Source organism: Aquarana catesbeiana, linkage group LG05 (assembly GCF_042186555.1).
Source record: "Aquarana catesbeiana isolate 2022-GZ linkage group LG05, ASM4218655v1, whole genome shotgun sequence".
Lineage (NCBI taxonomy): Eukaryota > Metazoa > Chordata > Amphibia > Anura > Ranidae > Aquarana > Aquarana catesbeiana.
The window spans coordinates 104,712,809-104,739,376 of record NC_133328.1 but is presented as its reverse complement, the minus strand read 5'-3'; the positions used below and the strand labels follow the sequence as shown (position 1 = coordinate 104,739,376).

General features: G+C 42.9%; 1 protein-coding gene across 1 annotated transcript in view; it reads right to left on the bottom strand.

Moving 5' to 3' along the window:
* The window catches only part of PLCD1 (phospholipase C delta 1), a 209,470-nt gene extending 196,131 nt beyond the window's left edge, over positions 1-13,339 (bottom strand). The window contains exon 1 of the mRNA XM_073630034.1: positions 13,120-13,339. Coding sequence (XP_073486135.1) covers positions 13,120-13,156 — 37 coding nt within the window. The 5' untranslated portion in view covers positions 13,157-13,339. The remainder of the gene's footprint in view (positions 1-13,119) is intronic.
* Between the last annotated feature and the right edge of the window lie 13,229 nt (positions 13,340-26,568).

Here is a 26,568-nt window from a genome sequence, read left to right as displayed (position 1 = left end):
TGAATACCAGGCCTGCAGCGCCAGCCATAGAAGCCCTGAGACTGTCGGATGGTCATATTACTAATACACCTGAGACTGTAATGGATGAATTAGTCCGTTATTATACAGATTTGTATGCATCTTTTACCCAAGCTGAATTAGATGACTACCTGCAAAGCATTTCTATGCCCCAACTTACTGATGCGCAGAGAACCCAGCTAGATGCCCCAATTACATTGGAGGAATTGCAGGAGGCAACCAGTTCCTTCCCCACTTCCAACGCGTCAGGGGATGATGGGCTCCCCATTGAAGTCTATCAGCAAAATGCTGCCCTGTTTTTACCACTGTTGCTGAAGGTCTATAATGAGGCAAAGGATAGACACCAATTGCCTCCATCTATGTCTAGAGCATGGATGAAGGGAAGATTCTGGACAGCCGCACTCAAAATCAAATGCCTCTTAAAAAAAAAAAAAAAAAAAAAAAGAAGGAGGAGGTCATAATCCAAAAAGTACAAGCCACAGCAAACAATGGATCACAGGATCTGACGCGTTTAACACTTTCAAAAGTGCTTATACATAGCTTAGGCATTTGATTTTGAGTGCGGCTGTTCAGAATCTTCCCTTCATCCAATTACCTATGCTTTGCCAGCACCTGCTGTTCCTACTCTGAGGAGCTACATTTCCAGACACCCTTCCTGGAGCAGCATCTCTCTTCCCCTATGTCCAGAGCATGTGTTATTTTACTTCTAAAACCTGATAAACCTTCCACTGAACCTAACTCTTACTGCTCAATTTCACTCCTCCAAACAGACATCAAAATATTGGCCAAGGTGCTGGCTCGCAGGTTGAATAAAGTGATCTCCAGTGTAATCCATCCTGACCAGGCAGGCTTCATGCTCAACAAGTCCACAGCGGTGAACCTAAGACGCTTGTACCTTTAACATGCAGACTCCAGCTGAGAATAAGGGGAAACAGAATTTTGCTGTCACTAGACACCCACAAAGCCTTGACAGTGTGGAGTGGCCGTTTCTGTGGGGGGTCTAAGCTAAATTTGGCTTTGGGGATGGTTTTATAGCCTGGGTACCCCTTCTATATTACCACCTTCAGGCAATCATAAGGGATGGGGGAGGGCTGTCTCCTGTATTTGAATTAGGCAGGGGTACCAGACAGGGATGCGCACTATCTCCTCTTCTCTTTGCACTGGCTAGAGAGCCTTTGGCAACCTGTATTCGGGCTAATGATGCCATTGTAGGATTTAGATTTGGCTCCAGGCAAGAGGAAATTATATTATATGCCGACGATATGCTCTTATTGTTGGGGGACTCTGACCACTCATTGCACAAAGTTATGCATACTATACAATACTATGGCAAATACTCTGGTCTTACCATTAATTGGACAAAATCAGCTCTGTTACAGATGGATTCTGCACTTAACCCCCTATTAGCATCATTTTGTCCTGTCCCGGTTGTCTCAGCATTTAAATATCTGGGGAATATTGTCACCAGAGACTTAACAGATTACTGCAAGTTAAATATTTTACCTCTTCTCTCTAGATTTCGAGATAGGGTGAAAGCATGGTCCACACTGTGGCTTTCAACGGCCGGCAGAGCAAATCTGATTAAGATGATAATGATGCCCCAGCTGCTATATTTTCTTCACAACATCCCGGTAGTTATCCCATTGCATATATTCAGGGTGGTCAACTCTATATTTCGCTCCCTGTTATGGAAGGGTGGAAATGCTAGGATCAAGCTGGAGCAATTGCAGAGGGCAAAGGATATGGGGGGGGGGGTCGCTTTCCCCAACCCATGGCTTTATGATTTAGCCTCTCAGCTACAGCAGCTAGAGGGGGGGGGGGATGGCTCTGGATACCCACTGTGAGGAGGAAATTGAGGATTCCACGTTATATATAAAATGATGCACTTTGCTGGAACTCTGACTGAGGGACTAGAAGCACAACTATTTTCTAAGCCCAACAGGCAATATCCTACATAGGCTTATTCACAAAATATGGTCCAAAGTTAAGCAATTGCAAAAAGTTTCGGGGTACACCTAGTACAGTCCTATTTGGAATAATCAGTTGTATCCTGAACTTGCCAAAATCAACCATATGGCTAGGTGGCGAGCATTGGGAATAACACATTTTCGACACATTTTTGAGAATGGCAAATTGCTGTCCTTTGCTTAGCTCCAGGCTAAATATGGGGTTACACAAAACACACATTTTTATTACCTTCAGCTGCAGCATGCTATTAGAGCCGAACATTCGTTAGAGTATCCGGCACTGTACCGACACCAATTTTTCACATGATGCAACCCTCATCTTCTACTAAGGGCTTTATCTCCAGGTGTTATGCTATGCTCCTGACTGACTATCTGGAGAAATACCCCAACTCTGCTATGACAAGGTGGGAAAGAGATATAGGGGATATCGCTGGTGATCACTGGGAGGAAGCCTTAGAGGCGGTGTGTCTATGCTTTATGAATCAGATAGACTTATTGAGGTTACACCACACCATGGGTCTTCGTCCAGACCCTGCATGCCCAAAATGCTGCAGGGACACTGGGGATCTTATACATCTACTGTGGCATTGCCCAAAAAACTTCAGATACTGGGAATCAATATTGAGAATGATTAATAGTGCTCTCTGTACTGCTATACCTTTGGACCCTAAGACATGCCTTCTAGGAATACTGGAAGATGTGGTGCAGGATAATCACCTTAGGGAGGCAGCTAGCAGGGCACTGTTCCAAGCCCGCAGACTTATTCTGCTGCATTGGATCTCCCAAACGGTACCAACACTGCAGATTTGGATAGACCAGATGGGCACAGTACTTGGGTATGAAAAATTGATACATATGCATTGAGGTAACCCGCACAAGTTTGACAGGGTATGGGGGAGTTGGTTGCCTGTGCCAGGCCTATCTCCAGTAGACTTAATACTGGATAGATTATTACTGTGATGAGCCAGTGGACCATGTAAGTAAATAAATATCACTGGGGAACTACCCGGTAGGGTGATGGAGGGGCAGTTGACATGATAATGTTTTTTTCTTGTTATGGTGCATGTGAGGTAAATGATTATAGCTAAATGTAATCAGATATGACTTTGTACTTAATTTGAGATGATATGGTATAATGTGCATGGACTCTCTGGAATGTTCTTTTCTATGTTTTCTGTGGTTTGTGGACTTTCTTCAATAAACTTATAACTAAATAAAAAAAAAAAAAGAAGAAGAAAAAAATAGAACGAGTCCAGACGAGTAACAAAAATGGTGAAAAGGTGTGGGGGATAAAACATATCGAGAGCGACTTCAGGAACCTAATATGTACAGTCTGAAGGAAAGAAGGGAAAGGGTAGACATGGCTGAAACCTTTAAATACATCAAGGGAGTGAATAAGGTACAGGAGGGCAGTTTTTTTCAACATAAAGCCAAAATCAAGAACATGGGGACATGACCTTAAAGTGATTGTAAACGCACAAAAAAAAACCTGCTAGACAAAGGCATAATGAGCTAGTATGCATACTAGCTCATTATGAAATACTCACTTTAGATCGAAGCCCCCGCAGCGGTCCCCGTACACATTGCTCCCGGAGTGATTTCCGGCTATCGTGGGCTCTGGCGCTGTGAGTGGCCAGAGCCGCGATGACATCACTCCTGCGCATGCGTGCGGAAGCCGCTGGTAACGGCACCTCAGCTGAAGCAACGGAACGAATGAGCCGTTGCTTCAGTGAGCATGTGCCCATGATGTCGGCACATGCTGATACAGGGGATATCTCCTGAACCGTGCAGGTTTAGGAGATATCCACAGTAGCTACAGGTAAGCCTCATTATAGGCTTAGCTCAGTAAAAAGTGGATTGTAAGGGTTTACAACCACTTTAAACTAACTGGAAGAAAGTTCAAAACTAATCTTAAAAAGTATTAGTTTGACTGAAAAGGTAGTTGATGCTTGGAATAGACTTCTAACAGAGACAGTCAACGGTAAGTGGCTTAAGTCATGCTTGGGAACAACATAGATCTATACTTAGACAAAACATAACACAAAAAAAAAAAATTTTTTTTTTTTTTTTTAAACGGGCAGACTCGATTGACCATTGAGTCTTTTTTTCTGCCGTCACTTTTCTATGATTATTGGTGTAGTAGCACGGTTTACATTTTTGAAATATACAGGAAGCAGTGGTCTGCTGTATGTATTATTCCAAGCAGTGGAAAGTCTCCGGGGGTCTGTAGACAGTATGTGACACTCAGAATGATCGGCCGATTGCAGGAGGTCCAGACTATGTAATGTGTGGAATACTGTACAGAACCCAGACAGAAGTCATAGTTCACATTCTTGAATCAGAAAGATCATTAAGGAAAAAAGGTAATAGTCATAGTTAGTGGTCAGCAAGGGAGAAAAAAAAAAAAAAAGCATCTAGCGTTTAATCGCATTTAGACAAGTTAAAGCATGTTCATCATTTTTCTGACCAAAACCTCCTCTCCTGAACGTGCAAGTGATGTTTTTTTGTTTTTTTTCAGCCTCTAAAAGGCTCCACTGCTAATACACTTATGAAAGCCTATGTGTGTGGCCACATGGGCCAACGTAGATGTGCTTTTGCAGGCAAAAATATAAAAAAAAAAAAAAAAAGAAGTTAAGCGCCTGCACACGCTGCGTTTTTTTAGACCTGTGTGGAACGAGGCCTTATTCATACAGCCTGAAGTGTATTTATCTTGAACAGAAGATATTGAAAGGGAACCCTGTCATCTGTTTCAGTTTACGAGCGAGGATTTATTTATAAACCTTCACATGAATGAAGCTTGCCAGGAATACGTAATAATCGCCATTGTTCGCATAAATTAAAAAAATGGAATCTCAGGTTTGCATCTTACATCTGTATTGGATGAAACAAACATGTTCAAGGCAAAAGGGAGAAAACATAACATGTTCCACCTTTTCAGAAGCAAACCTAATCTTATAGATTAGGTCTAGATCAAAGGCTTCAATCCCCCCCTCCCCGGTTCAGTAAATCAAGACATGTATAACAGACATACTGCATACTTGTTTCCAGGTCAATATTAGAAGACATTTTTGGTGTATGGTTTACCATATGTGATGGTATTTTTATTTTTGTTACATTTTATTACTCAAAGAATTTTTTGGGGGGGTTTGTAAGCACAGAGTGTAGAAATGGCGCCTACCTTTACAATTCTAAATATTCTTAGTGGTTCAAACACTTAAAGGGGCAGCTGTCAATCCTGTAGAAAGGCACCTTCTAGGTTGGAGCCCTACAATTTTTTACTTTATTATACTCGTCTTCACTTCACGTCCTTGCTGCCCTTTCTCTTGTGAGCAAAGTACAGTAACTCTATTTGGTATAATGACCACCACCTCAGCAGCACATGTGTGCTTTTCTATCATTTCCTCTCCGCTCTGTTCAAAAATTATCTTGTACTTCCAGATAACTGACCCCAGCAGCTATTAGGGCATTGATGGAGCCATAGGAAAGTAGGTTTCCTGGCAGGGCAACACTATTAATATTTAGGCAGAGCATTACAACGTTAAGGCAGATAGTACAATTACAATACAATTCAAAACAGAAGGAATCCGAGGGCCCTGCTCATTAGAGCTTACAATCTATTAGGGAGGACAAGTGATACAAAAAAGGTAATAGCTGTGGGGGATGATCTGATGGAGAAAAAGTACAGTTGTTAGGTAGGGGCATAATAGGCTTCTCTAAATGAGGGCTTTTCAGAGATCATCTAAATGCAAACAGAGTAGGAGATAGTCGCACAGATTGGGGTAGGGAGTTCCACAGGATAGGGGAGGCTCTGGAAAAGTCCTGGAGGCGAGCATGGGATGATGGGATGATGAGGTGACGAGGGAGCTAGAAAGCAGGAGGTCTTGGGAGGAACGAAGAGAACGATTAGGTTGGTATTTTGAGATTAGACTAGTGATGTAGCTGGGGGCCAAGTTGTGGATGGCTTTGTAGATTGTTGTTAGTATTTTGAATGCAATTCGTTGGGTGAGTGGAAACCAGTGGAGGGATTGGCAGAAAGGGGTAGCAGACACTGAACAGTTGGTAAGGTGGATGAGTCTGGCAGCAGCATTAATGGTGGACTGAAGGGGGGATAGCCTGTGTAAAAGGTAATCCCATGTGGAGGGAGTTGCAGTAGTCAAGAGGTGATCAAGGAGCTTTGTGGTGTCATTTATTAGGAAGGGCGTATTTTGGAGATGTTGCGGTAGTTGAGGCAGCAAGGTTTGGACAGTGATTGGATGTGGGGCTGAAAGGATAGTTCAGAATTACACCTAGAACCTTGGCATGGGGGGATGGGTTGATAGCACTACTATTGATCTTGACAGAGAAATCAGGAGAGGCACGTGGGGAGGAAAAATTATGAGCTCAGTTTTGGATAGATTGAGTTTAAGGAAGTGGTTTGACATCATAGTTGCCAACAGTCCCGATTTTCCCGGGACAATCCTGATTTTGGGACCCTCGTCCCGATTGGAGGCTGTCCCGAATCGGGATTTCCATCAGGAAAATTGGGAATGTTGTTTTTTTTTAATTTTTTTTTAAATTTTTGGAGCAGCTGGCTCCAGCAAAATGGCCGCCGGCGCCGCCGCTCGATTTTCCCCCTAGTGTTCAGTGGAGAGAGGAAGGGGACTCGATCCGTGCAGCCAATGAATCGGCTTCTTTAGCTGCATGGATCGGCCCCTCCCCTCTCCACTGAACACACGGCGCCAGTGTCCTGCCGAAAAGTTCCCCATCTCAGCTATTTCCGCCGGCTCGTACTGCACAAGCGCTGCGCCTGTGCAGTACAGGGGGGTCCTTACTCGGCAGAACACCGGCTGCTCCTGGACATGTGGTGGGGGGCGTTATGGGAGGGGAGGGTCTGCACTAATAGAGGGGGGGTCTGCACTGATGGAGGGGGATCTGCACTGATGGAGGGGGATCTGCACTGACGGAGGGGGATCTGCACTGACGGAGGGGGATCTGCACTGACGGAGGGGGATCTGCACTGAGGGTGGTATATACTGACTCTGCCGGGGGCACCTGATACGAGGACAGACTCTGCTGGGGACACCTGATGCAAGGACGGACTCTGCTAGGGGCACCTGATGTAAGGACAGACTCTGTTGGTGGCAGGCGACGTGGCAGGTGACACGCTCAGGGATCCCACTGATTCGGCATTATGGTGAGTTGAATGATTTAATTTTATATTACAATGTAATAATAGAAATAATGCGCTTCAATCATCCTGACACCATAACAATCATGGTGCCGGGATGATTGAAGCGTTAACACCAGGTGTTTGGAGTATCTTTATCTGCTGATTGTTAAACTTTCTAGAATACACATATTTCTATTGTTGTGTAGGATCTGGGGCTGCTGTCCCGTCATTCCCCTCTCCCCCTTTCCCTCATTCATCTCAGACTCTAACCACACCCTCTAGAGCCACGCCCACTATTCCACGTAAACCACGCCCATTTTTCGCTGCGGCGAGCTTCGCGCTTGTATTTTTATTACTAAGCCACGCCTACAAATGCCCTGCCCCTAATTATTGTACGGCTCCGCCTACAGCCAAAAAAAAAAAAAAAGTGTCCCACATATTTATTTTTGCAATATTGGCAACTATGTGACATCCAGGCTGATATGTCTGGTAGTAAATTAAATACTAAAGTGAACCTGTTGCTTTCCCATACATGAGAAAGCACAGGGTCACTTTAGGTCTCCATTACACCGGTGGCTACATGCCTACACTAGTCTCTGGCAGCAAGAGCCAATGAATTACTGCACCTTGGATTACAGATGTATATGAACAGTGGCAGCAGCTTTGTAAGCAGGTGCTTTAAAAAGGGTTCTGAAGGGTTAAAGGGTTCCTGTTCTGAGGTTAATCAGGTCAATATATTGCAACTTGTGGAAAATGTGTCCTTAGGCTGACCTGCTGAGCTGGTGGTTCCTGAGGAGGAAGGGGTAACACTGCTGTACGGGTTTTTCAACTCTCTTCAGCCATTCTGTCAAAGTAATGACTGACTGACAAGAACAATTGCTGTCCGCATGCATCTGCACAACTAGTTGTCAGGGATGGATGTTCAAGCCTGGACACCTCTATCTGCATCCAGGGTAGCTCATCAGTCCCCAACGGCATCTTACCACAGAGTGTGTGGATACATGCAAACAGCAAAGGCTCCTCTCAGCCTGTCATTAGTTTGTACAGGCTGAACAGCTGCCATTCGCATATACCTGTCATCCTAGCCCAAAGAATATGCTCATTCTTGACACTGGAATCTGGTATATTCATGTAATCGCATGTGTGATGGCCTAAATCTGCTGGCCTGCGGAAAAACAGCAGGTTAGATCAGAACACATGCAGGAATGCAGCCTGGAATACAGATGAATTACAGACATGAAGAGGGGGAATGGTATGCAGGTGGGTGAGGCAGCCAAGATGGAGCCTGGGAAAGCAGGAAGGTATTTGCCAAAATGACAACTGAATGAGAATCTAGGATGGACCATTTTAAATGTTTTCTGACATGCAGATTGTAGTGTCCGTTTTGTGATGGCCTACATCCATCACTGGGGCTCCAAAAAGCACTGGGCTGCTCACTTGGCTTTGGAGAAGCTGGTCAAGAAAGCGCTCACTGCCCCTCCTCTTATTTAAAAAAATGAGGAAGAGAAAATTAAAGCAGACTTTGGTAAGCTCTGCTCACAATACCAGGCCATCCTTATATGAAAAAGCAACTGTGGGGAAAAAGTTATAAAATATACTTGTCTCAGCCCCAGCTTCTGTCCTCAGGGACTTGTTGAAATTTGGGACAATCGTGATTCACATAACCTCGGCAGAAGTTTTGCAGCATCACCCTTTGCAGTGCAGAAGCTTGGTTAAGGTTCTAACTTTTTTCCCCATAGGCTTTTTTTTTCCCTACTATCTTATGGTGATTTCAAATAAAGAAGGGATGTCTGATGTAATAAGACAGTGCAAGGTCCACTTTTAAAGGGACACCAGCCTGCCCTGCAACTAAAGCAAGTACAAAGTGGGCCCTCCTGGAACCGCACTATCACCATGATGGGGGTAGACAGTAAAGTGGCTTAGTGGTTAGCACTTTTGCCTTGCAGCACTAGGGTCTTTAGTTTAGATGCCAACTATCCGCTTACAGTATAGTTTGAATGTTCACCCTATGCTTGCATGGGTTTCTTCAAGGTACTCTGGTTTCCTCCTACACTTACAGATTGTAAGCTCCTTGGGCGCAGGGACTGTTGCAAATGTAAAAAATGCAAGGTGCATTGTAGAAAAATAAGGCACTAGTCCACACAGTGAATCATTAAGGAAGGGACACCATCTTGAATGGATGATCAAACCTAATCATCCTATACAAGTAATCTTATTACTAAGCCTACCATCTTGTTGGTTACAAGGAGGTTGCTGCAGCGCTCATTAAAGCATCTTGGCTCCAGATTAAATAGAAAAATAGCTCTCAGGTCAGCCCCCTGACTGTATAACCACATATGTTTGGTCATGTTCTTGTGATGGCCCCTCAGCAGAGCACTCATTCAGTAAAGTAAGGCCTTTGTGATCTATAGCTTGCATTAGAATTGCATGAATAAGATCATGGTCATGTTTACATCACTACCAAAGCAACAGATCCATCCCCAGATCCATTTATCGTGGAAAAAGACGCCAGTTCACATGGCAAAAGTCATAGGTAGGAGAGTATACACCGGATATGGGTGACCTAAAAGCTCTTCTAGAGTATGACAAAAATGAAACTTCACAGGCAATGCAGGGGTATCAAAGAAGAGGAAGCCATGTGACACTAGTGGATATGGCAGCAAGCTAGCCCCTTTCATTGAATGAGCTTGAGAATAGCCTAATGAATGGGCAATGGGGAGGAACCCTAGGCCACTGACTGCACTGATCATGCAGACATCTAGCCCTGCCTAGTATAATTTTTAGTAGGATTATTGGCAAAGCACTACTACATATAAAAATTTTACTTTTATTTAGGTTTTTTTGACTGTGTAGAATTGCTCATTCAGCTTAGTTTACCTGCCTTCTACCTTGTTGCATATACTTGCATTCCCTTTTGCGCCTTTTCCCCATGTGCACTTGCATATTATTAGGTTATGTGCATCTGGAATTCACATAGTAAAAATAATGATAATATTAGTTGCACAAGTATACGCACTAGCAAGATTACCAAAAATAAAAAAATAAAAAATATTTTTTTTTCTATTTAATGAAACAAAATATATAAGTCACCTATGTGGGAAAAAAAAAAAAAAAGGTAAAAAAACTTCACTTTAGGAGGATGACGTCACAGTCCTTCTACTGTCACATGAATGACAACTATCCTGAGATGATGCTGCAGGAGCAACATTTTGTGAGATTTGAGATCCTAATCATTCCCAGGATCATGTCTGAAGGATGTCACCCTTTCTTATGTGCTACAGCCAGAGATAAGCACTGTATATTTCGGAACTTTTTAAAGTGCATTCAAAGCTAACAGAACACCGCAAACTTTTTGTCAGAGCGAATGAAGCACGCAATGTTCAGAGAGCTGTATTCTCATTGCTGGCAGTAATAACAGAATTTTCTCTGGCTCTTTACCAAGTTGTGGTATGTGCTGTGCTCTGAGCACGCCTGTTGTTGTGTACTGTGCGTAGACTGACACCATAAACTATTTCCTCCAGAAACACCCAGGACACACGGCCTCATTCCTAACTAGACTGCACATGTTATTTCTCAGCTTGTTTCATTCACCAAGCATCTCACGAGGAGAGAATTCAGCTGACCTACTTATTGAGTGTCTCTAAACACGCAAATCTGAAAGCAACAAATCCTCCGCTGTCCTAGAGCATTGTGCTACACTGATGTCTAAAAATGAAGAGTTGGTTGTTGCTTGTTGGTGGTCCAACCGCAGTAAATGCACTTAGGTGTGTTGTGATTCAACTGGACATGAAGCATACATGGTGCAAATAATAGAGTATCTGGCACCAAGGACTTCTTAGAAGAATCCTTCTTTGAGAAAAATAGGCGGGTTTTGCTATTGTCAACCTCTTTTAGAAAATACCAGTTGCCTGGCTGTCACATTAACACTTTTTTTTTTTTTTAACATTAGGCAGGTGCATTGTCGTGTATCCACATGCACTTAGGCTGGGTTCACACTGGTGCGATCAGACATCACATGTGATTCACACCGCATTGCTGTGCACATCACATGCGATGTCTGTGCGATGAGAACTCAGCCATACAAACTGTTTGGCTGAAATTGCATCGCATTCAAATGGTGCGGGGCCCTTTTTTTTGTTCCGCACTGGAATCGGATCGCATGGGTGCTCACACCCATGCGATCCGATTCCTGTACCATTTCACAGTTCACACTGCGATCAGCAGACCGATTTGGGGGTGTTGTCAACTTTACATTAACACCCGCAATGCTTCACAGATGACAGTGTGAACCGCCTGCAATTCAAGTGTGATGCGGGAATCCTCACAGGAATAGCAGGGTTTCCTGCATCACACTAGTGTGAACCCAGCCTTAGATGGGTATTGACATCCATTTTTAATACTTTTTTTTTTTTTTAAATGAAGTCTAGGTTCAAACTAGTGTGATGCGGGAAAATGAATCGCAGATGGTTCACACTGACATCTGCAAACCGCTGCAGGTGTCAATGTCATGTTATTGACACCCCAAATCGGTTCACAGATCGCAGTGCGAACTGTGAAATGGTAAAGGACTCGGATCGCATGGGTGTGAACACCCATGCGATCCGATTCCAGTTCGGACCAAAAAAGGATCCTGCACCATTTTGGTGTGAATGCAATTTCAGCCATACAGTTTGTATGGCTGAATTCCCAACACACAGACATCACATGAAACGTGCACAGCAATGCGGTGCGAATCCAATGCGATGTCTGTGATAGCATCAATGTGAACCCAGCCTTAGCGAGGATAGGTTTAAAATCATTGACCAAGGCTTGTTACTTGCATCTTGATGCACCTCCATTGAGTTCAATGGTTCTCCCAACACACTAATGCCGCGTACACACGATCGGAATGTCAGCCCGCAAAAGACCGATGAGAGTTTTTCGTCGGAAAATGCGACCATGTGTATTCTCCATCGGACTTTTGCTGGCCGAATTCCAGCCAGCAAAAGATTGTGAGCATGTTCTCAATTTTTCGGTCGGGAAAAGTTCCTATCCGAAAATGCGATCGTCTGTGGCAATTCTGATGCGCAAAATTCCTACACATGCTCGGAAGCATTGAACTTCATTTCCTCGGCTTGTCGTAGTGTTGTACATCACCGCGTTCTTGACGGTCGCAAGTTCAGTGAACTTTTGCGTGACCGTGTGTATGCAAGGCAAACTTGAGAGGAATCCCGTCGGAAAAGCTGTCATATCTTTTTCCGATGAGAAGTCCGATCGTGTGTACGCGGCATAACAAGCAATACTCCCACTGCATAAGTTCCTGGAGCAGGTTAACGAGGTAGTCAAGTTCTGCCAGCAGGAAACTGATAACATCACAGACAGGATGATGTTCAAATAGCATCCAAAAGTTTTTATTGAAAGTAATCACGTCACAGCAAAAAAGTGCAAAGTTTAGAATGCATGCAGGAGCCCCTTGGTCAGGCATGTGATAGGCATCAGGCATGTACCTGACAAAGGGGTCCTGCGTAGCCCTGAAACATCCCTCTTCTGCTGTGATGTGATCACTTAAATAACTTTTTGATGTAATTTGAAGATCCTGTGCATGCTGGCAATATGAATGTTAATGCCAATGTGCTAAAACGCAGAAACAAAGATGTTCTATTTTTCAAAAAGTACTGCATTGCTACAGGAAAGGATTTTATCCTAGGGAAGTTGGACACGAGAGCGGTATAATAACGCAATCATGTAAATGGACCCTCCAAGGTTCAGAGCATGCAGGTTGCAATCATGCGGCTGTGGTGGTTGAAATCAATTTTTCTCAGTAAGTTCTAAACTCTGCTGATAGCTCAGCTCAATATAAGGGAATCTGTGTGGGTTGATTCCAAGAAATAAAACTGATCAGAAATAAACAGCCATGTTTACAAATCTTAACATGCCTTTCCTATATATGTCACAACAATCAGAGCTAGTCTATCAGGGGCTCCACCTCTATTACATTGTACTTACTGAGATCTCTGCTTGGTACTGAGCCATTGGTCTCCATTCTTCTGCTGTCTGCTCAGATAGATGTAGCGCTCTCAGTCACAGTGGCGCAGTACAATCCTCAGAGTGCGGTGATCTTGTCATAAGTCAGTCTCTGTCCCTGGCAGTATGTCAGTGTATTTGGTCCAGCAGCTTTTTCTGCTGAGTGATCTAAACACGCCCAGCCAAACCCATCCAGCCTGCTCAGTGCTCAGCTTCATCCACTGGGGGAGAGAACACACATTATAATATATGACTGTGTCACAGCATGCAGGAGGCAGGATTGCCCATCTGATTCCACTCATTGCTGAGACTCACCTGACACTATAATGCATCCATTATGTTAGTGTATAGAAACTGCTTTACCATCCCAAACAAGAAGAAACAAAACTGGAGGAGTTGTCCTCAGCACCCAATCACATTACAGTTTTCATTTCTGTAGCCAATTACAGACTTGTAACAAAACAAAACAACAAAAAACTCAAAACATCTTCACTGTTTCTTGCAAATAGAATGGATTTTAAAGGCTGGATCCACAGAAGAGTAGTAGTTAACCACTTGTAGTAGTTACCCCCTTCATGACCAGGCTGTTTTTTGCTATTTAGCACTGCGCTACTTTAACCGGTAATTGCGCCTTCACGCAACGCTGTACTTAAACAAAATTTGTATAATTTTTTTCAAACAAATAAAGCTCTCTTTTGGTGGTACTTGATCACTCCTGGGTTTCATTTTTTGCAACATAAACAAAAAAAAAATTATTGAAAATTTTGAATTTTTTTTTTGCTTTCTGCTACAAAACATATTCAAAAAAAAAAAAAAAAAGAATTGAATTTCTTAATAAATGTTGTCCAAAATGTATTCTGCTACATGTCTTTAATAAAAAAAGAAAATCCCAATAAGTATATATTGAACATTGTAGCGCCTACAAACTATGGGATATACAGTATCTCACAAAAGTGAGTACACCCCTCGCATTTTTGTAAATATTTTATTACATCTTTTCATGTGACAACACTGAAGAAATGACACTTTGCTACAATGTAAATAGTGAGTGTACAGCTTGTATAACAGTGTAAATTTGCCATACATTTGAAACCCTACAAGGACTATTTGGATTACCACAGCGTGCTTACTATATGCAATTAAAGCACATTGTAACGGCTCAGAGCAGATCCTCGGAATGGTCCCATTCACCAACCCCCTTGTTTAATCTGATCGCAAGAGCTATCAACACTAAGGGGTTTATATCACAATGCTATAGTATGCTATTACAGAGCTTTTTATGTAAACACCCCCTGCGAATGCTGGCCAAGTGGGAGGGAGATGTGGGCTTGATTGATGGATATCAGTGGCAGGAGGTCCTTCAGGCAGTGCCCACATGCTCTCTGAATATATCGCAAAGATTGACGCAGCTATATATATATTACTAAGGTTATACTATACCCCCCATAGAATGTATTTTATGGGTTTTCGGGCCACTCCACTGTGTACCAGATGCAAGAGAGACCATGGGGACCTGATCCACCTACTGTGGAGGTGCCTGAAACTCCACCCCTACTGGAAGGATATGTGGGAGATAGGGTGTTTCAGGTCTCAATGCCTACTAGGGTTGCCACCTGTCCAGGATTCACCCGGACAGTTCGGGTTTGGAATCATGCGTCCAGGTTTCAGACTGTCTGAGACCCGGACACATTATTCAGATTGGACTAAGTCTCCCCCCTCCCCCCTTCTCTCCCCTGCCTCTAAGTTAGTACGCTAAGGTAAATCAGGGTTCTCAGAGCACTCATTACATCAGAGCTCCCCTTTACACCAGAGGCCACAGTGCTCCCCTTTACATCAAAAACAAAAAGTGTAGCACTATAAAATAGTGGGCTATGAGTCCAAATGGCACCAGAAGACTTCAAACAGTGAATGGGAATAAAAATGTTGTTAGCATTCATAGAAAGTGACAATGTTGATGACAACACAGATAGTAGTACAAAAGCTCAATCTGTATATAACACACATAGAAAGTGGCAATATTGTTGACAACACAGGCAGTAGTGCAAAAACTCAGTGTATATATAGTCTCAGTCTATATATTTAGAGTTATCAAACTCAACAGCAAGAAACTCCAATGTGGGAAAACGTGTCTGTCCATATATTGAGATATGTGACTGTGAGGAAACCACCACCGTGAGAAGAGGAGGCTTACCAGAATGTTTGAACACGCCAGAACGTATGTTCTGCGTGTCAAACAAGCTTGTATTGTGGTGGATAAACTCTGGAGCTGTCGATTTCCTGGACTGGAGATTCTCTATTCGCAAACCAATAGGAACGCATGGAAAGTAACCTCTCATATAGAACGATGCTCAGAAATCCACAGATGTATGCAGAGTGGTAAAGGAGAAAACAGGACTTTATATCAGAGTCCTCTTCGTACACCAGAGCATCCCTTATGTTGGAGTCTCCAGAGTTCCTCTTACATCAGAGTCTGCAGAGTCCCCCCTTACAGTGAAAATTAACTCTGCGGACTATGATGTAAAAGGGGAACTCTGCGGACTCTGATGTAAAAGGGGAACCCTGTTGACTCTGATGTAAAAGGGGAACTCTGTGGACTCTGATGTAAAAGGGGAACTCTGTGGCCTCTGATGTAAAGGGGAACTCTGTGGCCTCTGATGTAAAGGGGAACTCTGTGGCCTCTGATGTAAAAGGGGAACTCTGTGGCCTCTGATGTAAAGGGGGACTATTGTGATTAACTTCATATGATTAGAAATGTTATTTAATCACAACATCTATGCATTGTTTATCTATGCATACTATGAAAAAAAATTGCTGTGCGACGCAGAATTGTTCAGGTTTTACTTGAAGAAAAGGTGGCAACCCTAAAGCCTACAAATCCAAAACACTGCTTACTCAATGTACTAGATGAGCTGGAATGGGAGGAGTGCACTAGGGTGGCAGTTACTAGATCTCTATTCCTGGCTTGTAAGCTAATAATGACTCGCTGGATATCGAAAGACCCTCCTGCTCTCAAAGGGTGGATTAATGCTGTGGGAGTAATGCTCCGGAAAGAAAAAATAATTTACCAAAATGAGAGGTTGCTCCCAGAAGTTTGAGAAACTTTAGGGAGCAAGGCTGAATGTACCGGGACTTGCACCGGTGGATTTGGTCATGGGCAGACTGTTGGGCATAGGCCGTCTGATGTGTCTAGATGTTCAACCAATAGATCAACTCTTTGGACACTTGTTCCTTAAACCAGAATAAGGAACGAGTAATGACCAGATAGTCAAGAAATGTACAGATAAGTATACGACACACGTGATATCTAGAATTGTGCCATTTACAGATTGAGCAAGTTTACTGTATCTAATATTTGAATATGCACTTGAATGTATCTGAAGCTTCGGTATGTATTTATATGTCTACTTCAATAAACTTTTTTCTGGATAAAAAAAAAAAAAAAAAAACAAAACAGTGTAAATTTGCTGCCCCCTCAAAATAACTCAACACACCATTAATGTCTAAACCCCTGACAACAAAAGTGAGTACACCCCTAAGTGAAAATGTCCAAATTGGGAACAATTAGCCATTTTCCCTCCCCGGTGTCATGTGACTCGTTAGTGTTACAAGGCCTCAGGTGTGAATGGGGAGCAGGTGTGTTAAATTTGGTGTTATCACTCTTCCTCTCTCATACTGGTCACTGAAAGTTCAACATGGCATCTCAGGCAAAGAACTCTCTAAGGATAAGAATTGTTGCTCTACATAAAGATGGCTTAGGCCAGTGATGGCGAACCTTGACACCCCAGATGTTTTGGAACTACATTTCCCATTATGCTCAAGTACACTGCCGAGTGCATGAGCATCATGGGAAATGTAGTTCCAAAACATCTGGGGTGCCAAGGTTCGCCATCACTGGCCTAGGCTATAAGAAGATTGCCAAGACCCTGAAACTGAGCTGCAGTACGGTGGCCAAGACCATACAGCGGTTTAACAGGGCAGGTTCCACTCAGAACAGGCCTCACTATGGTCAACCAAAGAATTTGAGTGCACTTGCTCAGCGTCATATCCAGAGGTTGTCTTTGGGAAATGGACATATGAGTGCTGCCAGCATTGCTGCAGAGGTTGAAGGGGTGGGGGGCCAGCCTGTCAGTGCTCAGACCATACGCTGCACACTACATAAAATTGGTCTGCATGGTTGTCATGCCAGAAGGAAGCCGCTTCTAAAGATAAAGCACAAGCTAAAGATGATGCACAATAAAGCCTGCAACAGTTTGCTGATGTCAGGGCTGGGCTCAGCCCTTCCTTCTCTGAACTGGCCGCTCAGCTGTCGGCTAATTGCCAGCTCCTATCTCTCCACAGTGGCTCACCTGTTGATGATATCCTGCTCGTCAGTCCTGCCTACTTAAGCCGTCCAGCACACATGGGAGTAAGTCACACATGTGCAAGTGACAAGCAAGTCTCAAGTCTTAACCTTCAAGTCACAAGCCAGTCACCAGGTTACTGTGGCGAAAAGCAAGCAAGTCAAGTCAAGTCCCTGCTAGAAGTCAAGCAAGTCAAGTCAAGTCATTTATTTTGGTCAAGTCACAAATTAAGTCAAAATACTGATCTACCCCATTTCCACCTTTAAATGAGTTAAAAATCAGTTTTCAGGAAAGGTTTTGTTTTATTTTCAACATTAACAAAACTGCTTAGTGCTTTTTTCTTGGCATATTAAAGAAACCCCTTGAATGCCCAAACAGCAGACAAGGAGCAGAACACTCAGCAATTAAATGGCCAACAAGCCTGAAAAAATGTAGTCCTTGCTGAGGGGGAAAATAACTAAGCGCAAAGTTTGAACTTGACACAATGTCAACATCTGGACACTTGAATGGTGATGAGAATAGCCACTTAAAATGCATTGCATTTGCAAAAAATTAAATTGGAAAGTACTTTCTCGCTCAGTTGTGAGCGATGGGGTCGCATTATCACCCCAACACATGTTCAACAGGTGCGCTTGATGCAGGGACTGACATAACTCTTACCGCTACCCTGAACAGCTCCAATGGCATTTGGCAAATGCTGATCGGCTCAGAGGCGGTGGTGGGCGAAGTGTGTGGGTAATATTTTCGGGGGGGTGGTGGTGCCAAGTCATTGCAAGTCAAATAGCCCAAGTCAAAGTCAAGTCGCAAGTCATTAGTGACAAGTCAACGTCAAGTCGAGTCATTTATTTAATTTTGTCAAGCAAGTCGCAAGTCCTCAAACAGGTGACTCAAGTCTGACTCAAGTCAAGTCATGTGACTCGAGTCCCCCACCTCTGCCGTCCAGTCCAGATGATCTCTGCCTTGGTCACATCTCTAGAGACGTGCTCCTGTGTTCCTGTTAAAGACTTCCTTGGCTGACATTCCTTCTGGCTCCAGATCCTGCTTGCTGTTCTACTACGCTGTTCTCTGGCTCCCTGGCGTTTTGGCTTGTCTGAGTATCCGTTCCTGTTCCTGAACTCTGGCTATGTTTTGACTAAGTTTACTCTGTTTACCTTTTTTATTATTAAACAAGTGTGATTTAACTGTACTTCTGTCTCAGTCTGATTCATGGTTTCTAACAGCTGAAGACAAGCAGAATAAGAACATGGATTACTGGAACCATGTCCTGTGATCCGATGAGACCAAGATAAACTTATTTGGTTCAGATGGTATCAAGCGCGTGTGGCAGCAACCAGGTGAGGAGTACAAAGACAAGTGTGTCTTGCCTACAGTCAAGCATGGTGGTGGGATTGTCATGGTCTGGGGCTGCATGAGTGCTGCCGGAACTGGGGAGCTACAGTTCATTGAGGGAACCATGAATGCCAACATGTACTGTGACATACTGAAGCAGAGCATGATCCCCTCCCTTCAGAGACTGGGCCACAGGGCAGTATTTCAACATGATACCGACCCCAAACACACCTCAAAGACGACCACTGCCTTGCTAAAGAAGCTGAGGGTAAAGGTGATGGACTGGCCAAGCATGTCTCCAGACCTAAACCCTATTGAGCATCTGTGGGGCAATCCTGAGGGTTAAGGCAGTGCTGGAAAATAATGATGGTCACACAAAATATTGACACTTTGGACCCAATTTGGACATTTTCTCTTAGGGGTGTACTCACTTTTGCCAGCGGTTTAGACATTAACTGCTTGCCGTCCAGCGCGCGACAATATACGTCGGCACGGCTGCGCAAATGGGCGTACTTGTACGTCCCCTTTAAATTGCGGGCTAGTGGGCGCGCGTGTGCACCACAGACTCGATGTCTGCTGGTGGCCCGCAATCGTGACATGGAGAGGCAGAACAGGGAGTGTCCTATGTAAACAAGGCATTTCCCTGTTCTGCCTAGCAACATGACAGGGATCTACTGCTCCCTGTCATCGGGAGCAGTGATCACTGTCATGTTCTAGTGAGCCCATCCCCCCTACAGTTAGAACACACTGAGGGAACACATTTAACCCCTTGATCGCCCCCTAGTGTTTAACCTCTTCCCTGCCAGTGTCATTTGCACAGTAATCAGTGCATTTTTATAGCACTGATTACTGTATAAATGTCACTGGTTCAAAAAAAGTGTCAAAAGTGTCCGATCTGTCCGCCGCATTGTTGCAGTAACGATAAAAATCACAGATCGCCGCCATTACTAATAAAAAAAAATGAATACAAAAAATGTCATAAATCTATCCCCTATTTTGTAAATGCTATAAGTTTTGCGCAAACCAATCAATATACGCTCATTGCGTGTTTTTTTTTTTTTTCTACCAAAAATATGTAGAAGAATACATATCAGCCTAAACTGAGGAAGAAATTAGTTTTTTTTTATATATTTTTGGGGACATTTATTATAGCAAAAAGTAAAAAATATTTATTTTTTCTCAAAATTGTCGCTCTTTTTTTGTTTATAGCGCAAAAAATAAAAACCGCAGAAGTGATCAAATACCATCAAAAGAAAGCTCTATTTGTGGGAAAAAAAGGATATCAATTTTGTTTGGGTGCAACATCGCACGATCGCGCAATTGTCAGTTAAAGCGACGCAGTGCCATATCCCAAAAAATGCTCTGGTCAGGAAGTGGGTGAAGTGGTTAAAGGCTGTGTGTTGAGTTATTTTGAGGGGACAGCAAATTTACACTGTTATACAAGCTGTACACTCACTACTTTACATTGTTGCAAAGTGGCATTTCTTCAGTGTTGTCACATGAAAAGATATAATAAAAGATTTACAAAAATGTGATGGGTGTACTCACTTTTGTGAGATACTGTATATACTGGAATAATTTTTTTTTTTAATACTCCTAATGATGGTGGTCAACGACTTATAATGGGACTACAATAGTGCAGCAGGAAATCTGACACTAAATGACACTAAGTGGGAACTGAGTAACTGCTACTGATATCACCAGCGACAATAATACAGTGATCAGTGATAATACAATACACCATCACTGTACTATAGACACTGGCTGGGAAGAGGTTAACGTCTAGGGCGCTCAAAGGGTTAAATGTGTGCTTAACTATGTGTAATATGTGTAAAGTGTGCTGCTTTTACTAATAGATCTCTTCGTTTCTCATCCCTGCAAAGAGAGAGGGAGAGGAGAGCTTCGGCTCAAGTCACCTAGGCGGCGAGAGCGAAAGTGGGAGCTTGGTACCTGTCAAAACGAGGTACCTGCTCCCCCCCCCCCCTAAAAAATGATATGACAAATGTGGCATATCAGGGGGTCAGGAGTCCTTAAAGCGGAAGTTCCACTTTTGGGTGGAACTCCACTTTAAAGTGTTACTAAACCCACAACAGTAAAATCAGTCTGTATATGCAATAAAGCATGCTTGTTATACACACTGTGGAACCTAAGGAGTTAATCCTCTGCATTGTGTAAAAAGGCTGTTTGATCCTTCCTTTCTTCCACTGTCTCCAATCCTTCTCCTGATAAGAGAGAGCCTTTGAAGTCACTCTGCACAAGCTCAGTTTGGTGTGTATTGCTAGAGAGTTTTTTTTCTTGAGAGAGGCCATGTGATCAGCACAGGGCCAATCAGCACTGTCTAGGCAGAGGGTGAGGGGTCCTGCAGTCTCATAGGACAGTCAGAGGAAAATGAAAACTCCTGCAAGCTTTAACTAGACACAGATAGAACTCACAAGACTGCTATATACTGCTGATCAGAAAGGGTATTTAGCAGTTTATAGTTACTAAAACTGCGGGAAACCAGGTATAGTGAATGCAGGGTTCTGGGTTTAGTAATACTTTAATAATGACCTGTTAAAGTGGAACTTTAGGGTAAAATTAAAAATTGGGGGACAGGCAGGAATTTCAATGCAGAAGAGACATGAGCTACACTGTTTTAGCAGTAGTTTTTAGCTGTATCGTGAAGTGCAATGAGTCCTCTCAGCTGGTCTTAGAACTATCAGCGACATATCTGATGTGCTAGTGGTTGCCATTGTAAATACAGGGAGACAAAGTAAAAAGCTTTTCCCATTTCTACACAAAAATGTAATCATTCTCAGATAATGCGATGGAAGCCCTGATTGGCCCAATCATCAACAATTATTACAAATGATCATATCAGGCCAATTTCCTCCCAATGTTCTTAAGTGATGTGCGTGGCAGGACCATACATTATCTCTAATCACCAACAATTGAAATCTATCCATATGCATTGTTATCAGTTGCAGACACGCTCCATAAAGATCCCATCTGGCATTACATTCAGTAAGAAGAAAAGCTGTCAGTAACATGATACAACCTCCAAGCTCTACAATAATTGTAAATTGTAGGTAAGTGTGTGTTTCTCAGCTTGGATGGAAAAGAAGTGTGGAGGAGTCTAGAATCCTGGCTGTTGGAGGTATCTGAAAGCCTAACATCCCTGTGAGCCGCAGCAATAAAACTTTGAAAAAGGCTAAAGTGACTGGCTCTCTTCATTGCCATTACTCTCCACTGCAGCCATGGATCCACCCTAGGATAATGTCAACCCACATCTGGAGGAGGAGGTTCACATCTTTTCAGCAGGGGGGGGTGCTGTCCTAAATGGGTGTGAGTAATAGATATCCCAACAAGTAGTCCACCATTGTTCTAGAAAAACCAGCTTGTTATGGACAGTAACGAAGACCCAGCAGGAATCTAAATAATCCAGTTGTCCCCAAAACTATTTTGGGTTGCATTAATCTAACACAGCCTTTGTGTTCCCTTGAAATCATTTTAATTTCTAGGGAACCCCGGTATATGGCAGTCCATAGATGGTGTGATTTTCTTTCCTGCAACCATAGTCATTGTTAATGGAGGAATCCATTGGAGCTGTCCCTATCTGAGAGCTCAGTGATTATTGCTAGTGGCTATAGCCCCTGACAATAATCGTATGTTGAAAATCCGACAAGCTGGTTGGACCCAAGTCAATGGAAGGATTGACTTGGGTAAATTCAGCCTGCCTATAGATGGTTCGAACCTCAGCTGGTTCAGCAGGGACCTGGTTTTGACAGGTACCTGCTCTTGCAGCAATCTGACCAAAAGTCCCCCCCCCTTCCCCCGCAGCCTTCTGGGACACATCCTAGGTTCCAGAAGACTTCAGGACTATTCACAAAGCACACCATGGCTCACGTAGGCACAGTGGAAAACCGTCTGTGAAGCCTGTTTCCCTTACTAAATGCAGTTGTAAACCACGGTTGGTAAAAAAAAAAAAAAAAAAAAATTACCAGTAAGGCAATTGTATAATTTGCTAGTATGAATCGCATGCGAAGCCCCCCCGCTGCACTGTCACCGCTGAAAGGGCTGACATCTTCCCCCAGACTTTCTTCCAGGTTGCATGCTCCAGCTGTGTGTGTGGCTGGCGCCACGATGACATTACGCCTGCGCATTCGTGCAGGAGCCCTGGGTTCTGGCAAAAAGCTCTGGCAAGTTCTGGCAAGGTATGCCGGACCTTCATAGCACATGCGCTGGTGATGTCACTGACTGCATGCAGGGTGAATATCTCCTATACGGTGCATGTTTAGGAGATATTCATTTTACCTACAGGTAAGCCTTATTATAGGCTAACCTGTAGGTAAGAATCACAAAGCGGACTCTACAACCGCTTTAAGATGCCGATGCATGGAACTGAAGCCGATTGAAGAATCAGCTCAGGTGAGGACAGCCCTGGATCCTTGGACAGGTTGGTGTCCTCCTGATACTAAAAGTCAGCAGCTACAGCATTTTTCATTTTTTGGGGGACTGATGCTCCTTTTAATTATATCTACAGTTCACTATACAGTATTGTGACCAGAGAGTTGTAAATATAATTTAAAAAGAATAAAGAATGTGGTGTGCTTAATGTATTTGACACCCAGAGCAAATCATTTGTATTGGTGTTTAGTGAAGAAATGGCCCATGATGTTGATGAAATACCCACTTACATTGGTGTTCAGTAGAAAATTGCCATGTTACATTGTAGAAATGCCCCTTTACATTGGTGGTTAGTGGAAAAGCGATATCTTACATTGTTGTTCAGTTAAGTGCACCCTTACCTTGGTGTCCATGGCAAAAAGACCCTTCATATTAATAGTTAGTGGGAGAAGGACCACTTTACATTAATGGTCAAGGGATGAATGCCACCTTTACAGACAGATAAAATGATTATTGATATGGTGGTTACCGAGAGCCAAAATTTCTTATTGCTTATGGAACCCCTAGAACCTTTGATGGAAACCTGGTTGAGAAATGCTGCTCTAACAAATCATATCTTTACCTATTTTATAATCATTAATAGCCATTTTATGTCTGTCCACTATATAAAAACATGCTGTCTAGGTGCATGTTTCTTGAGGTTCTGCAGCATAGAAAGGTGCGCCCTCCTTATCAGCTCTAAATATACAATGTGAGAGGCTTCATCTGGTTTCTGCCTGCTTACTTCTGCCATGATATTATCTTACTACATATATCTATTCATTTCTAAAATAATCACAATTTAATCCGGAGGTGAATTTAAAATGGTTGTATACCGCTAGTCCTTTTTTTTTTTTCTCCTGCAAAGTAAAGTCATAATGTGCTAGTATACATTGCATACTAGCACATTATGTAATACTTGCTTAAAAACAAAGCTGTTCCAGTGCCACAATGTCAGCGCTGCAGCCGCTTCCATCTTTACCCGTCTTGCTTCCGGTTTCACAGGCTCCGGCTCTATGACTGGCTGGAGCCGCAATGACATCGCAGGAGCCGCCGTTCATGGCACAGTGCTCAGAAGAAAAGGTACGGGTGGCCGTTCCATCAGAGTGCATGTGCCAGTGATGTAAATATCTCTTAAACAGTGTACATTTAGGAGATATTTACACTACCTATAGGTAAGCCTTATTCTAAGCTTACCTAAAGGTAAAATGCCATAAAGGAAGTTTACTTCCTCTTTAAATCAAGGAATCAGGTAATTTCATTATATTAAAAAATAAGCAGAAACTCTGGAGATGGTATATTTGCAGTAGTTTTATACTGCATCTGGGGTTTTTTTTGCACGTAAAATGTCTGTGGCATGGATAATCATTTCTGTGCATTGTTACACATTGTGACACCCTGGCTACCCTGGATACAGAGCAAAGAAATCATATGCCTGCTTTGTATCCATTAGTGTATACTGTAGATACATTTATTTGTTCATGTCAGGCTGTGTAGTTTAAAATTAATTAACTATTTAAATTAAACATATTACACATGCAGCCATTACTTATAGAGTCTGTTTGACTTTTTGTAAAATATTGTATACATTTTCACATTCAAAGGCTGAAAAAAAAAAGATTGGAGTTCATTCCTTCAAAGGCTGTGTTTTTTGTCTGATATTATCTACTAAAATGAGTTTGGATTATGCTATGGAGAATTCACTAAATGCAAGTGATTCAGCTTGCATACCGTGCCCTCTAATTCATTCTCTATACAAATGTAGCCAGGCGCTTGGCTAAGAATTTAGAGTACAGACAAGTGTAGCGCTATAGGTTTTAAGAAGCTTATGATGTAACTTATGTAAATTTAAGAAAAGGATAAAACGTCTATGTCGATCCGCAATGCATTCAAAGTTTAACAAATTAACAACTAAAGTCTCTGATGTTCCTCAGGTATCTCTTTGACTACAAAAGACTGCTGTTAGTCCAAAAGATATATAATTCCTTATTCACCACATGGATAACACATGCAAAGATTTATGTGTGATGGACCCTCCACATAGAAAAGAGTGAAGGCTTACCAGAAGGATTGAACTCATAGAAACGTACGTTCAATGAGTCAATCTAGCTTGTATCACCAACAGGCAATCAAAAGGAAGGACCTCCCAACTGGATGGCGACAAAACTCCGAATATGTCCAGACTCCTGAGGGAACTATCTTTGAAATAGATGGCAAACCTTCCCATGGATCATCTCAGAGGGGTAGCCCATATGAAAATAAAGAAGGGGGGCCACATAGCATAATACCGTTTTGTAAAGCAAATTTATTAAAAATAAGTAAACAACTTACATTTTAGTAGTAAAAAAAGCGCTTCGAGTAAAATTATGGCAGGCAGTGGAGTCTACTGACGCGTTTCGTCTTATAAGACTTCATCTGGGGTGAAGTCAGATGAACGTACGTTCCTATGAGTTCAATCCTTCTGGTAAGCCTCTGGTAAGTCAAAGAGATACCTGAGGAACATCAGAGACTTTACTTGTTAATTTGTTAAACTTTGAATTTATTGCGGATCGACATAGACGTTTTATCCTTTTCTTAAATTTACATAAGTTACATCATAAGCTTCTTAAAACCTATAGCGCTACACTTGTCTGTGCACGTATTTTTGACAAAATCCTTATTTGTTGTGTGAGCTGCTGTTTTGTTGGTTAAGCGCAGGGTTAAACTTTTTTCTCCTTTATTTATAAGAATTTAGAGTAAAAGAAACACTGGCTGCAGCTGCTCTCTGTAGCTGCTGCCCCACTGAACTGGTTAACCGTTATATCAATAAGAAAAGGGAGCTGCTGAGCAGGCGTTCAATAGACTGAGTCAGGCAGCACTGCACTGTGGGAACTGTAGTCCAGAGGAGAGACTCTACTGTAATTAAGAGATTTTGAACTGCATTTCCAAACAGAGATTGCCACCAAAGGTAGGAAGAGCTTCATTTTCTCAAGGCGTACAGGACACAACTTCCTGCCTTGAAGGAGATTGTGCACATAACTGTCCAGTGTGCACCACCACTGTTGCATATCAATGGCCTGAGCGGCATCTGCAGCGCTGAGTGTAGTCAGTGTCACCTGGTGCAGGGCATGGAGTGGACTTATCGCTGTATGTGACCTGATGGTGAGTTGCAATGTCGCTGGGACTGGTGAGCTGCTGGTGTGGGGATTTCCTATCTGCTACTGGAGACTGAACCCCTTAGGAATTGATCATACAGCCATCTAGTAGTCATATTGATGCCTTCAGGCTTGACTGACACAATTTTTTTGTGCACCAATAATACAACTGGGCCCCATTGCTAGCCAGCTGAAATGGTAGG